The sequence below is a fragment of the Coccinella septempunctata genome, chromosome 3 (assembly GCF_907165205.1).
Source record: "Coccinella septempunctata chromosome 3, icCocSept1.1, whole genome shotgun sequence".
Lineage (NCBI taxonomy): Eukaryota > Metazoa > Arthropoda > Insecta > Coleoptera > Coccinellidae > Coccinella > Coccinella septempunctata.
The window spans coordinates 2854638-2867299 of record NC_058191.1 but is presented as its reverse complement, the minus strand read 5'-3'; the positions used below and the strand labels follow the sequence as shown (position 1 = coordinate 2867299).

Here is a 12662-nt window from a genome sequence, read left to right as displayed (position 1 = left end):
AACTAGATTGAAATCGAATTTATGCTCCAAATATTCCAAAAACATCCAGATTATGTTGTCCATAAATGTTTCATTGAAAAAAAAATAAGGTGTACCTACTTATTTTATTCATCATTTTTCCAATATCATTTCATATATTCTCTCTAAAAATGCCGTCCCTATATGATTCTAACCTAACATCATATAGGGGCGGGTTTCTGGAAATTAATTCTATCAATATCTCGTCCTCTTGCGGAGAAAACGATGTCATTTTTATACGATCTTCTCCTCGGTCGCGAGACAGCACTGCTCCTGGGGCGACCAGGTCGCGAGACCAAAGCTACTCGACAGCCACGCCCACTGGTCGCCTGTCGCGGTCGCTAGGATCCGTCGGGGCTCCATATGAATACGTACAAGCAGTACGTCGTCTGTCGCGGGTGGTGGTCGCAGGTCGCGGTCGCGCGTCGCGGTCGCTAAGATCCGAATGCCACCTTTAGATTATATTTGGCGACGTTTCGAAGATTTTCATCTACTTCATCAGGCCTGAAAACATTAAGAATGACTACACGCATATACACAACATGTGATAGGATGTAGGTCAAACTAGACAACATTTACAGAGTAGAATAATGCTGACCGGCCACCAAATGCGAAGTTGGGCGAAGCTGAGCGTTTTCAATGCTAAATGACGAGATACGTCAGTCGATTCATAGCTTGTTACTCATATTAGCATCGAAAACGATCAGCTTCGCTCAACTTCGCATTCGGTGGACGGTCGGCCTTAAGCAGCACAAATATGATATTGGAGATATTAAAAATAGTGAGAAGAGAGCTTTGTGTTCCCATTATTTCAAAGATGAACACAAACTTGATTTTTCAAATGTGAAAATATTAGATAACGAACAACATCTTGAGAAAAGAATCTTGGAGATTATACACATGTATAACATCAATAACTCTGTAAACTTAAGGTCTGATAGTGAGCACCTAAGCAGATTGTACAATTCCATTCTTACTAAATTTGAAGTTGATGTTGATCGTTGTGGTTGTAATATAGAGCATTGGTGTTCCGTGGTTGGTGATGACAATTCATGACTGGGCCTACTCGAGGTTAATATTTTGGTTGGTATTTTTCGTTGTTTGATTTGAATGTGCTTTTATATGATGAATGAGATGATTGATGACTGATGTTATCATTTAATTTATGTTCAACTATTTTTTTTTAAACTCTACTTTATAGAGGTAATTTTTATACTATTGTTGTATATATGTGTGGTCATTCTTAATGTTTTCAGGCCTGATGACGTAGATGAAAATCTACGAAACGTCGCCAAATATAGTCTAAGAGTTTTTCGGTGTTTGTCCTTGTTCCCACTTAAAGAATTTCTTTTATCTTATATTTTCCACATTTCGATCATAACTCGAAATCGAAAGGCTACTCCTGTTTTCGAATCTGGCTCTGTATACCTTTCGATTGCAAACCGACACTTGACTCTGGTTTCACACCAAAAAGGTGCGAATTTTTTTTAGGATAATCCAATGTATTCAAATGGACGTAGGTACCAGCTGAGGTTGAAATGGACAAAATTTGCACATCATTATGAGGAAATGACAAACTTCCAATCTCATCTCGTATCATACCTGTTATTCGGACAAATCCGCAGTGGAATTCAACTCGATAATCTGGAATATCTAGAGGCGAAACTCCATTGCATAGTAATATATGTATACTCATTCCGAATAATCGGAATCGGTGAATAGCCACGGTTTCATTTGCGATACCCACTCAACCGAAATATAAAAAATCTCGTCATATGTCATATTGTGTTGACTTCACTCCATACACACCCGGAACCATTTCCAATTAGAGCCCAGTACGAACTACGGGATTATCCTACGATTAATTACCAGCCATATAAAATCTAAATGGGAACTGATTGGACAATTATTCATCCATTTTGCTGGTAACTCTAGATACAGATTGTCCAACTTGTAATTCCGGATGGTTGTTCGTAAATTTTTGTTTTATCAGGATTCTACTTTCGCCAGCGTGGAACGTGTACCTTCCAGAATTTTTTCAACAGTGGATGTGGTTCAGGTGCATCAGGTTTCCTCAACATTTCGTCAAAGACATCGATCGAAGTAACCAACATTCAGGCCTCAGGGTGTTCCCTTGATAACAGATAATTCAAACCATTTACTAAAAATAAGAGATTATTTGAAATCAACAAGAAAGCAAAACTATCAATCATAAAATATCTAAGAATATACAGAGTGTCCGATACTATACGTGACGTCTCTTTCTCTGGTACGAATAAAGTATATAAAGACGAGTCAGAAATGATTCATTTTTTTTCCTACGACCCCTGTGAAACTATATGCTTCAAGTGGTTCTCCCGTAATTCAAGGTCCTTTCATTTGCATAAAAAGTGTAGCACTTTTCTACACACTATTTGATTTACACCAGTCTAGAGGAGGTGTAAATCAAATCGAGTGTAGAAAAGTGCTACACTTTTTATGCAAACGAAAGGACCTTCAGAGTTTCTATGATAACATCCAAACGACTGAACTAATTCTGGTCAATATCTATATTTGTAATAGTTCAAATTCAAAAATCTACCAGAATCAGTTGCGTCGTTATCGCAGAAAAACTGAGCAATGTTTTAACATAGTAAATTGGATTAAAAAATCTTTCGAATGTCACGAAATTAATTAGTATAAAAATAAATGAAACCATTATTTTGTTTATATTTGTGTTTGTTGCGTGTAAACTATGTTACATTTCACTTTGAAAAACTGAGGTAAAGGCTGTTTTCTCTACAAAACAGAACGAGGTCCTTTAGTTCGCGTTGTAATTCTACACAACATCTTGTAGATTACGAATTCTTATAAAGATCTTCAGATCATCTACAAAAAAATTCCATATTTTGAAGCAAAGACAAATTTTGTCTATGTATACAAGAATCAGTAGTGGATATACACTATATTATTTATTACGTGTCTCTGAGAGGCTCTGTGGACCCTTTCTCCACCAACACAGATGACCAGTGACATATCTGTTATGTTTTCGTGGGAGATCTAATTGGGAACTTTGTTTATATTTTTTTTTCGTCTGCGTGTCTGATATGATATTTGGGATGTGCCTGTGCTGTATCCAAATTATATCCACATTTTGTAAACTTCATATTTCCGTTCCATGATATCCACGTTTGTAACATATTAAATTTTTGTGACTTTGTTTTATATTTGCATTTTCCTTTATCATTTTGAGAACATGCAGAGTATGACACCATTATATTATACTACCGTCGAGGGCACTTCAAAACGTAAACAAATATGGAGGATTTTGAGAAATACTATGGACCGGGCGTTTCGATTAGTGGATATGTATCATTTATATTTTTCAGTTTTATAGAAAATTCTTCAGCTGAATGGTGGATTGAAAGTAAGGTGCATATATTGAAAGTTTAATTAGTTTATCAGGGCAACAATCAATTATTGAATCGGTAGTGCTATGGATGTCAAATTGTATATAGATCAATAAATCTTTTTGTGTTTTCATAGCAGTCTCATGAAACGTAATAGACTATTATTATATTATATCCTGCATATAAAAATCATATTTAGGAATATGATGAGCTGTTTGGTTCGGTTAGGAATAGGTTATAGGTTATTTCTGCACATGCTGTATGTAATTTGTAGAAATAAATCAATAAATCCTATACTTCGAATTTTCTTGAGAAAAATATGCATATACTATTCGTTTTATTCTCACACCGCATAACATTGGAACAATTTTCCCAAAACCTTCATTAACTGTGCCAAAAGATGAGGTTAACTGTTAGTTATGATTCTATGGGATAATGCATGAAAGTGCAAAGGCGCGTGGTAATTTTTCTTGTAGAACAGTTATGAACTCAGCAGTTGGCATTAAGAGCCATTACTTTTTGCGCTAATCTTTTGTAATCTATTTTGTAATTTGAAATTCATGAAAACATTTAGTTTTCGAACCTGACCATTCGTTCACAAACCTTTCCAAACTTATGTGAGATGTTTTGGAATTTTCTTTTCAATAATGATTGAAAAAAACATACCATTTGAAAACACAAACTTCAGGTTAAACATTATATCAATAGTTCATATTGATTTACATAATTTTTTTGTTTTTATCGAAGCATGTTTTTCATATCACAAAAAGGTATTAAGTATAGATCTCATATGGAACAAATATTTGATCTTTATTTGAACTATTTATGCTCACTTCAGAAAAGAGATGTGTTCTTTTTTGAGGTGACCATAGTAGCATAACTGCTATATAACTGTCCTATATTGGTGCTCTTAATGCTACATTATAGTTACAAAACAAGGAACACTGGATATATTTCTGCTATAAAGCTGCTCTGTAATGTGGTCGCCTGGGTACGAAAGGTAGTTTATAGTTTAGTAAGAGGGTCACATTCCACTGCGACCTTAAATTTTATTGTGTGCACCATCAGAGCTGTTCTCAAAAATGCGCCATCTATATCTCGCCCACCAGCTCCAATTAACTCCAGATTTGAGAGAGCTTCAAGGAGGCTGAGCACTCATTCCATTTATTTTATAATTTTCTAGTAAGACATTCTTTGCACAGGCTTGCAATGGCGTGGCATTCTGTAATCAGATGAATTGGAGTTTCCTCCTTTTACCCACAGAATCTACACTCGTCAGACGTCAGTTTCTGATTAGGCCATTCTTAACATATTATTATGCTTTCTGAGGCGACAATGTCCTGTGAGGAAGCATGCGAAACTAATTCTTACTCAGATCCAAATACATCTTGCATTGAGGCGGAGGAAACCGCATCGTACATACTGAAACGAATTGCATACATACATACATAGTGTGCTGTGGGAATTTTATGATCATTTTGAGAATTGGTGATAATCAAATTTTTAGTCAATAAGCGTTATTTTAATTTAAATACTCCTCCGTAGCAAAAAAAGTCAGATATCTGAAGAGAAGTTTTTTGTACAATGAACGACATCCTTTCATCATCAACAACCGTTGCTTTCCACTCTCTAAAGGTTTCTTTCATTTCCAGGTGCAAAATCAACCAGAAGCTGCGACAGAACCTAGAAGCGAATGGGATGACTGGGATCCTATGCTCATTTCAGAAGGTCTATTTTCTGCTGCCAACATTTTGAGGTACGACAGAATTTAATTTAGTGTCTTGTATCAAGTACAATTAATATTTTTGATCTTAGAAATATTGCAATAGTTAATTCTTTTAAAACAAAAATATTAGAAATATCTCTGATATTTAAATTGTTTACATATTTCCATAGGACACAACTGATTTGAGGACTAAAATGAATGATTGTGAAAAAAACATATGCAAGTTTGAACTGACTCAGTTTCATTCATGAATTTTTCAAATGCATCGCGGAAACTATTCAAAATCATTCTTCAAATATGAGGTTTTAAAATTTAAATCGCTTCGTATCTAGTTTACGATTAGGCAACAGCGTTTACTAGAAAATAAAAATAACAATGGCTTGTATATAAAATAACAGCTGTTGATTTGCAGCCATCATAAGGCGCGTACTATTGGCAAGGCTAAACAGCAACCGGCCATAAAATTTTACGACCTTCCTCGTTCGTTGCAGTTTTATAGACATCCATCTTTGTATATTTCATCAAGAAAGTGTATTTGTTGTCCTTTATTATCAACGCATATTTCAGTCGATGTTGCCAACTTGTGCAATAGAAACGAATCGCTTTAAATTTTAAATACCCTTTTTTATTTTTCATTTTTAAGTACTTAATATTTTTGGGAAACAGTTGAAATGGTTATTTCAAAATGTGACTTTTCAAAGATATTTCATAAAAATTACATCGTTTTCGTCAGAAGGAGTATTCCCTATTGACCACTCACCGTGAGACACCCTGTGTCGGAATACTATTCCTAGAACAATACTTTAATAAAAAAAACGCATTGTATTCTGCAGATATAATTGATTCATGGCGAGTTATAATTCGAATATCATTTTTCATTCAATAATCGGGGTATTTTTTCATATTTGAAATATCCATAGTGTAGATTCTGACACCTATATTTGGTACTTGCACGTTTTTGAATATTTTCTCCCCTTTCTCATCTACGTATGTCTCGTATGGAATAGTCATTTCCAGTTTGAATTTCAGTCTCTCGAGTATTTGCGAGAAATCGTAGGTGGTGGCGTCGCACCTCAACAGCTTATATTTCTTTTTGATGGCCAAGTTGATGCACCTCCTGGTTAGTAACGACCCCAATCCGTAACTTCTTTCAGCTTTGGTGAGAAAAACGTTAGTCGTCGAGAAAATTTCGAACAAGCAGCTGTGTTTATCGAATAGTCTCGGCGCGGCTTCCAAATAAGAATAGAACATCAATAATTTCTTTGTTTTCGGGCATTCTTGTTTTTCCGCCAGTTTGGCGAGTCGTTGCGAGTCCCAAGGTTTTATTGTTCTGTTCAAAGCGGCGCCCAAAATTCTTCCCGTGTATTTACATTTGGCCACCAGAGAATTTCCTTCATGAAGTCTGTACATAATACGAGTTGCCAACGTTGGGTTCAACTTCAAACCTAAAAATTTCAGGGTCGGTTCTTCCCTGAAATAATTGGCATCCATTATTTTCAGTATTTCAGGGAATTCGTGTACGTCCGGCTGGCAGATTATGTACGGTGTTTTCTTCTTGCATTTCTTCGGTGTTGTCCGCATCGTTGGAGGGCATGTTGACTTGTTGTAGGATTTTATTGATGAAAATGAGCGAATAATGAAACGTGAAATTTGGCTGAAGCGATATGTTGATGACATTTTTGTATTTCTGACATCTTGGTGACGCTTTATTATTCTATGGTGTTTCTTTCTTTTTATTCCCCAAGATGTTTAGTAGAAAGAGCGATATTTCGAAATAGTAGCTGTACATTCTGAGTGAGAGTATTTTCACATCAACTTCAACTTTTGGAGCCATTTGGAAATAGAGTCATTGTGTTCCAATGAAACAAATTTATGGATTTTGGTTGCTCCTCATCCTCATATTTTGAGAGTCGATATATACAGAAAGATCGAATGAGTAAGAAAAATTTGATTCAGGTTACCAATGAATTTGTTGGTAAACCACTGGCAGGTGGTGGACATTTTCAATTTTTTTATAACACTTCAATCTCTATGGAAACCATCAGATGTCTTGTTGCAAATTTCAATGGAGATTCCAGCCAGTTGAGATAAAACCCAAAGATAGGTTCCCGGAGCTTCTGTCATCAAATGCTCCACATTGATTAACTCTGGCGTTCTTCATTTTTTTGTTTGAACACTAGTTACCCGTTTCGTTCTTTTCAAATTTTCGAAGAACACAACTGGTTTTCAGAACTCGTACAAGCTCACAGAGCTTCTAAGGGGTACTTCGGTACCTACGGAGAATCAGGATTATATGGTAATAATATATATCTGATATGCCGAGTGAGTGGAGCCTGCAGTTTTTTTTTTTTTAATTTTTTTATGTGAGCTGGGGGAAAATGCGAATCGTATGAAATATCGGTGAGAAGTTTACAATTAAACGTGAAATTAGACATGGGAGCTCATGATTTCGAAATATGTTCATGTAAATCTCCCCTTATCTCTGAAACCCATGCACCACATTCCCTTTGAGGTCCCCTGCTTTCACTACTGAGTTGTTGTCCTTTATGTCACTATACTCATCATGTAACTCTACGATTTGAAGATTGAATATTCGTAATTGACCAAATTGAAAGGAATTGTCCATCCTAGTACCTCTATACCTACGTATTTTCCTTACGTAATAAAATGCTTCACTATTTATAGAGGATGAATCTTTGTCTTAAAATAACATGAAGGGTGGTGACGTGAAAAATTCAAAGCTCACCACTACTAGCCGCCAAAACCAGATTAAAATTCCGTTTAGTGAAAAAAGTTTCGCTTTGCAAGTCCCCCATCATGACGTCCTTTTTATCTCAATATCTTCCTTCGGAAAATAAATATCATTCTTTAATGACATGACATCCTTCGATGTTATCGTCATTTAATGAAATTGTATCACTTTTATTGAAATCAGCATGACGATAACATTCGTGAGAATCGTTAAACAACCAATTCTCGAATATTTTTAATTTTTCATTATAAATCTAGAACAGAAAAAACATTAAGATTGGAGGGACGTCTTATTGGAGGACTCAAAAGGCGGAACTTTTTAGTTAATACCTAAATAGAATTTTTTTCTATTAAAGTTTGGAAGATAGTATTGGTATTGGTGAGCATCGGATTCGTCTTCTCGCTGTATGTTTTATCAGAAGATTCCTGAGATCAAAAGAATAACTTTTTACAATTACATTTTCTCTAATTCAAATCTGTTGTGAAGATGGAAAGAAGCTTTGAAAATCAAAATAAAATTTTGAGTTGTATTTCACAAACGATTTTTTCAAATGATTTCTGAAATATAGTTTTCAAAAATGATGTGATGAATCTTCTTCGAACGCAAAAATTCCACCCACACCTTCTAGTTTCTTCATTAGTATCTTCATTACATACCATAAAAATACCAGAAGTTGAAAAATCTCAACTATTGAAAATAAGTTGAACGCCCGCTGATTAATATTCGACAATTTTGGAAAATGAAAGTATTACTGACATCACAGGTGGCTGTGGAAAATCGAATTTGATTTGCGCAATTTGGATTGCTATTGAGAATAAACATTGCTGATAGAAAAACTACTTTAAGTCTATTTGTTTATGTTCTTAATGCAGTCTGACAAATTGAGGAAACAATAAATTGTAGACATCAATTTTGAATGCTAATTCATTTGCTCTGATATTGAATATTTCTTCATTGTAAATTTATATTAATAAAAGAGGATCTATGGTTTACTTCCAAATGCTTTATTGTTCAAACGATCGCACCAAATTGGACAATTCTTTTTTTGTTGTGTTTATTATTGTTAGGGCAAGGTTTATATAACAAAATATTCCCAAAAAAAATTGTACAGAACAGAAAAAAAGGCATTCCTTTTTCTTACGACCAAAGTTATTATTATCTACCCTAGAAATAATTTAAATGGCAAAACTAGGTTTGCCGGGTCAGCTAGTTGTAAATAATTTTCTGCGTTATATTTACATATTTTATTTCTGTGATTGAAAGTTCAAAAATTATTGTAGAACTTGAAATTTTGTGAGCAGCATTAAGCCTCGTCTGGAATTTCAAGACCTACTTGCATGTCAATAATTCTTGAATGTAGCATAGCTCATTATCATCATCATTGAAAACTAAAAATGGCTATATCTTTTTATCTAGGCCTAACCGAAAAAAAATTAAAAAAAATTTCTTTCTGACCTCAAGAATCTGCTGTTAAAAAATATTTAGTAGTCACCCTGTTTTGAAGAACTTCATTATATATTCATGAGTCGATTTCATACAGATAAAAATAAAGGCACTGACAATTCTACCACATTTTTCTCTGGGCTAGAAAGCGTAAGCCCATATTATTTCCCTACTTCAATTCGAGCAACTCTGATGTTAACTTTCCATGAAATCCTCGATAAATGCTTTATTAGCGCGTCAGAATCAGAAATCCAGTTCATTGTTTCTGCTAATCCAATTTTCTCTTCCAAACCCAACTACATTACCCATTAACAATGAACGTGGATTGAAATTTCAGCCCCTAGCAGATTCTTCCATGTAAATTCGTCATATGCTCATGACGTATGAAGTGGTCAATTTGTTATGATTATATGTGGGAGATAATAGATTATAATTTGTTGTTTCACATGGGTATGTTGAATTGGATATCTTAGTCGACTGAAATTAGTAATGGTGTCTTAGGGTTGTTAGTGTTTCCAAACTTTTTCATCATTCAGATCTGGTACTTTGAACACATAAACACCTACATGTTTATGTTCTAAGATCTGTTGTAATTTTTTCGAATATCGAAAGCTGATTTTATTTTGATCTTCAAACAAGAAGTTTCAGAGTAATTTATTTTCATATATATAGCTCATATGACAACTTCAAAGATATACCTATTTTATATCAACAAAAACCTTAGATAATTTCAAATATAAAATTATGTCCCCCTTCCCACAAAATAATCCCATAATAAATATTTTCATCGAAATAGAATATACTCGACCCTACAATTTTTCAACTCATTTTTGAAACATAAATCGTTATTTCGAAGTCTGCAAACACTCTGTAGTTGAAGTTGTAAAAAGGTAGGTTACGGACTTTTTTACAGAACTTGGCGAGCTCTTCAAAATTGTACATGGCCATTTGCCTCAATCTCTTTCAGTTTACACAGCGTCGGCCATAAAATCCTGAAATTAGCAGCTAATGACTAACGTCCAGTTTCATAATCAAATTTAAAGTCACTTTGAGCTTAAAACTTCCTGTAGTGTCATTTTTAGTAGGGTTGGAGAAAGCTTTAAAATTAAAGGGACTTTAGGTTTGATTATGAAACCGGCCGTAAGTTATTGTAGGATATTGTTCGTAATCTCTTCATTATACATTATACTTCCTAATTTAATGTCAATATTTATGGGGGTGATTTTTGGGCCTCTTTTAAGAAGAAAACTTCATATGAAAATATGTCCTAAACGTCTTACCTTTTAAGATACAGGGTAGTAAAGTTTTCAAAAATAAATCATTTATTATGAATATCTACAATAGAACTTCAGATATTTGTATGGAACTGGTCATACATGTACTATGAATCAAGAGGCATTTTTAAATGTATCACTTGTTTTTCAATTCCCACCAGTGCCGTTCGTACGTTATTTGACCTACCTATTTTGGCAGACATTGATGGTAGGCTACAGATTTTTCCTGAAATAAAAATTATTTTTGAAATTCCCAATCATTTCTCACCAAAGGATCACTTGAATTTTCTGAATCCGATTCAAGGTTTCTGCTTAAAAATTTGAAAACCGTGTCTCTGCATGATCATAACAATATCGTTATTACATACATATGACAAAATCACCATGCAGAGACATACGTAGATTTTATTTTTTCAGATGAAACCCGTGCGTCAGACTGAAGAATGCAAGAGATCAAATTTGCTCATAATTGAATACAGTCAGTGGCGTGCCACTGACTGTCTAAATACATGAAAACATTTCCACCCTGTATCTCAAAAGGTAAGATGTTTGAGACATATGTTCATATGAAGTTTTTTTTTTTAAAATGCGCCCAAAAACCACCCTCATAAATATGGACATTCAATTAGGAAACACCCTGTATAGAAATGAATCTTACGCGAAAACCTAATCTGATAAATTCTCTAAACTGTATTGAAGTTTCGATCAAAATCGGAAATCTGGTTCCAGAGTTATGAAGAGACAAACATACAAACAAACTAACAAACACACTGACTTGCACAGTTACTGTATTAGTGAAGATTAATATTTATCTAAATCTCAAAAATCTCTCATATTTTTTTCTCTTTCAGTTCCTTGAAGTTAGTCTACATATTTTCTGTGAATCCACACCTGGGCCCACTGCAAGTTTCCTTGTCAAGAATGGTTATGGATATAATGAAATTCTTCTTTTTGTGCATTTTGGTACTATTCGCATTCTCTTGTGGTAAGTAGATGAAAATTGGAATTATTCACGTACGAATTATTTAGTTTTGGCCGCATTTCCCTGAGACAAAGACCACAATTAAATTAGACCAACGTGTTCATATCAAGTGAAATATTCACACATGAAGGAAACGCAGATATTACCGAACGTAAATTCGAAATAATGGCCTTGCTAACCGTGTTCCCCATTTTCATCAGGTCTGAACCAACTTTTGGGTTACTACGCAAAAGCGGAAAAGCAGAAGTGCTTCGATACTTTAGACAAATGCGACCCAAAGGAGAAGGATTCGAATGCTTGTATGATATGGAGGAGATTTTCGAAGTAAGTTTGATTTATGACAAGTTTATATGTTTATATGATTATAAACTCTCATGCCTGAACATAAAAGACAATTCCAGAGCCTACAGCTTATTTCCTAGATTTGCAGGAAATGCCTGCAATTTATGAGTATTTAACTTCTCATATATTACAAAGCGTATTCTTCAGATGGATACATGGGTCACGTTTTTTTTACATCCAGAAATTTTTCAGTATCATGAGATGAGAATATCAAAATCCTTCTTTTGAAATATACCCACTGAAAATAAACATCTACTAACTTCTCATTTATGAAGCTTATATGACATTATTTTGGATAAATACATAAAGGAGAACACGATTTCAGAAATAATAAATTGTGATGCTGCAAATTTCAGGAATGACCCAGGGGTGCGTGCTTGTTCTATAATTTCGTTTCCATCTGAACCTAACCTATCGATATCATTTTTCATCTATACTCCATTCATCCATCGTTTTCTTGAGTGGATTGAAGATTGAGGAATATGCAATTTTTTATTGAAATCTGAGTACTTATTTTGAAGTCGATAATTTATGAGACGATATCGAACATATTCGTAGTCAGTCAATTATTATTACAATACATTTCATCTGAATCTGAAGGACTTATATTTAAGCTACATGTTTCCACAATCAGAAGGTTGTTTAGTGAAGAGGATGACAAAAAATAATTGGTGGCAATTGAGAATTTCATTTCCAGAAATTATAATTTGGAGAATGAACAATCCATTATTGACAC

The 12662-nt window shown here is 34.3% G+C and overlaps 1 protein-coding gene across 2 annotated transcripts in view; it reads left to right on the top strand.

Annotated features, from left to right (window-relative positions):
* The window catches only part of LOC123309346 (transient receptor potential-gamma protein), a 297127-nt gene that overhangs the window by 257893 nt on the left and 26572 nt on the right, over nt 1–12662 (top strand). For both annotated transcript variants that reach the window (XM_044892426.1, XM_044892427.1), the window contains 3 exons: nt 5060–5163; nt 11454–11587; nt 11785–11908. In XM_044892426.1, the coding sequence (XP_044748361.1) occupies nt 5060–5163; nt 11454–11587; nt 11785–11908 (362 nt within the window). The remainder of the gene's footprint in view (nt 1–5059; nt 5164–11453; nt 11588–11784; nt 11909–12662) is intronic.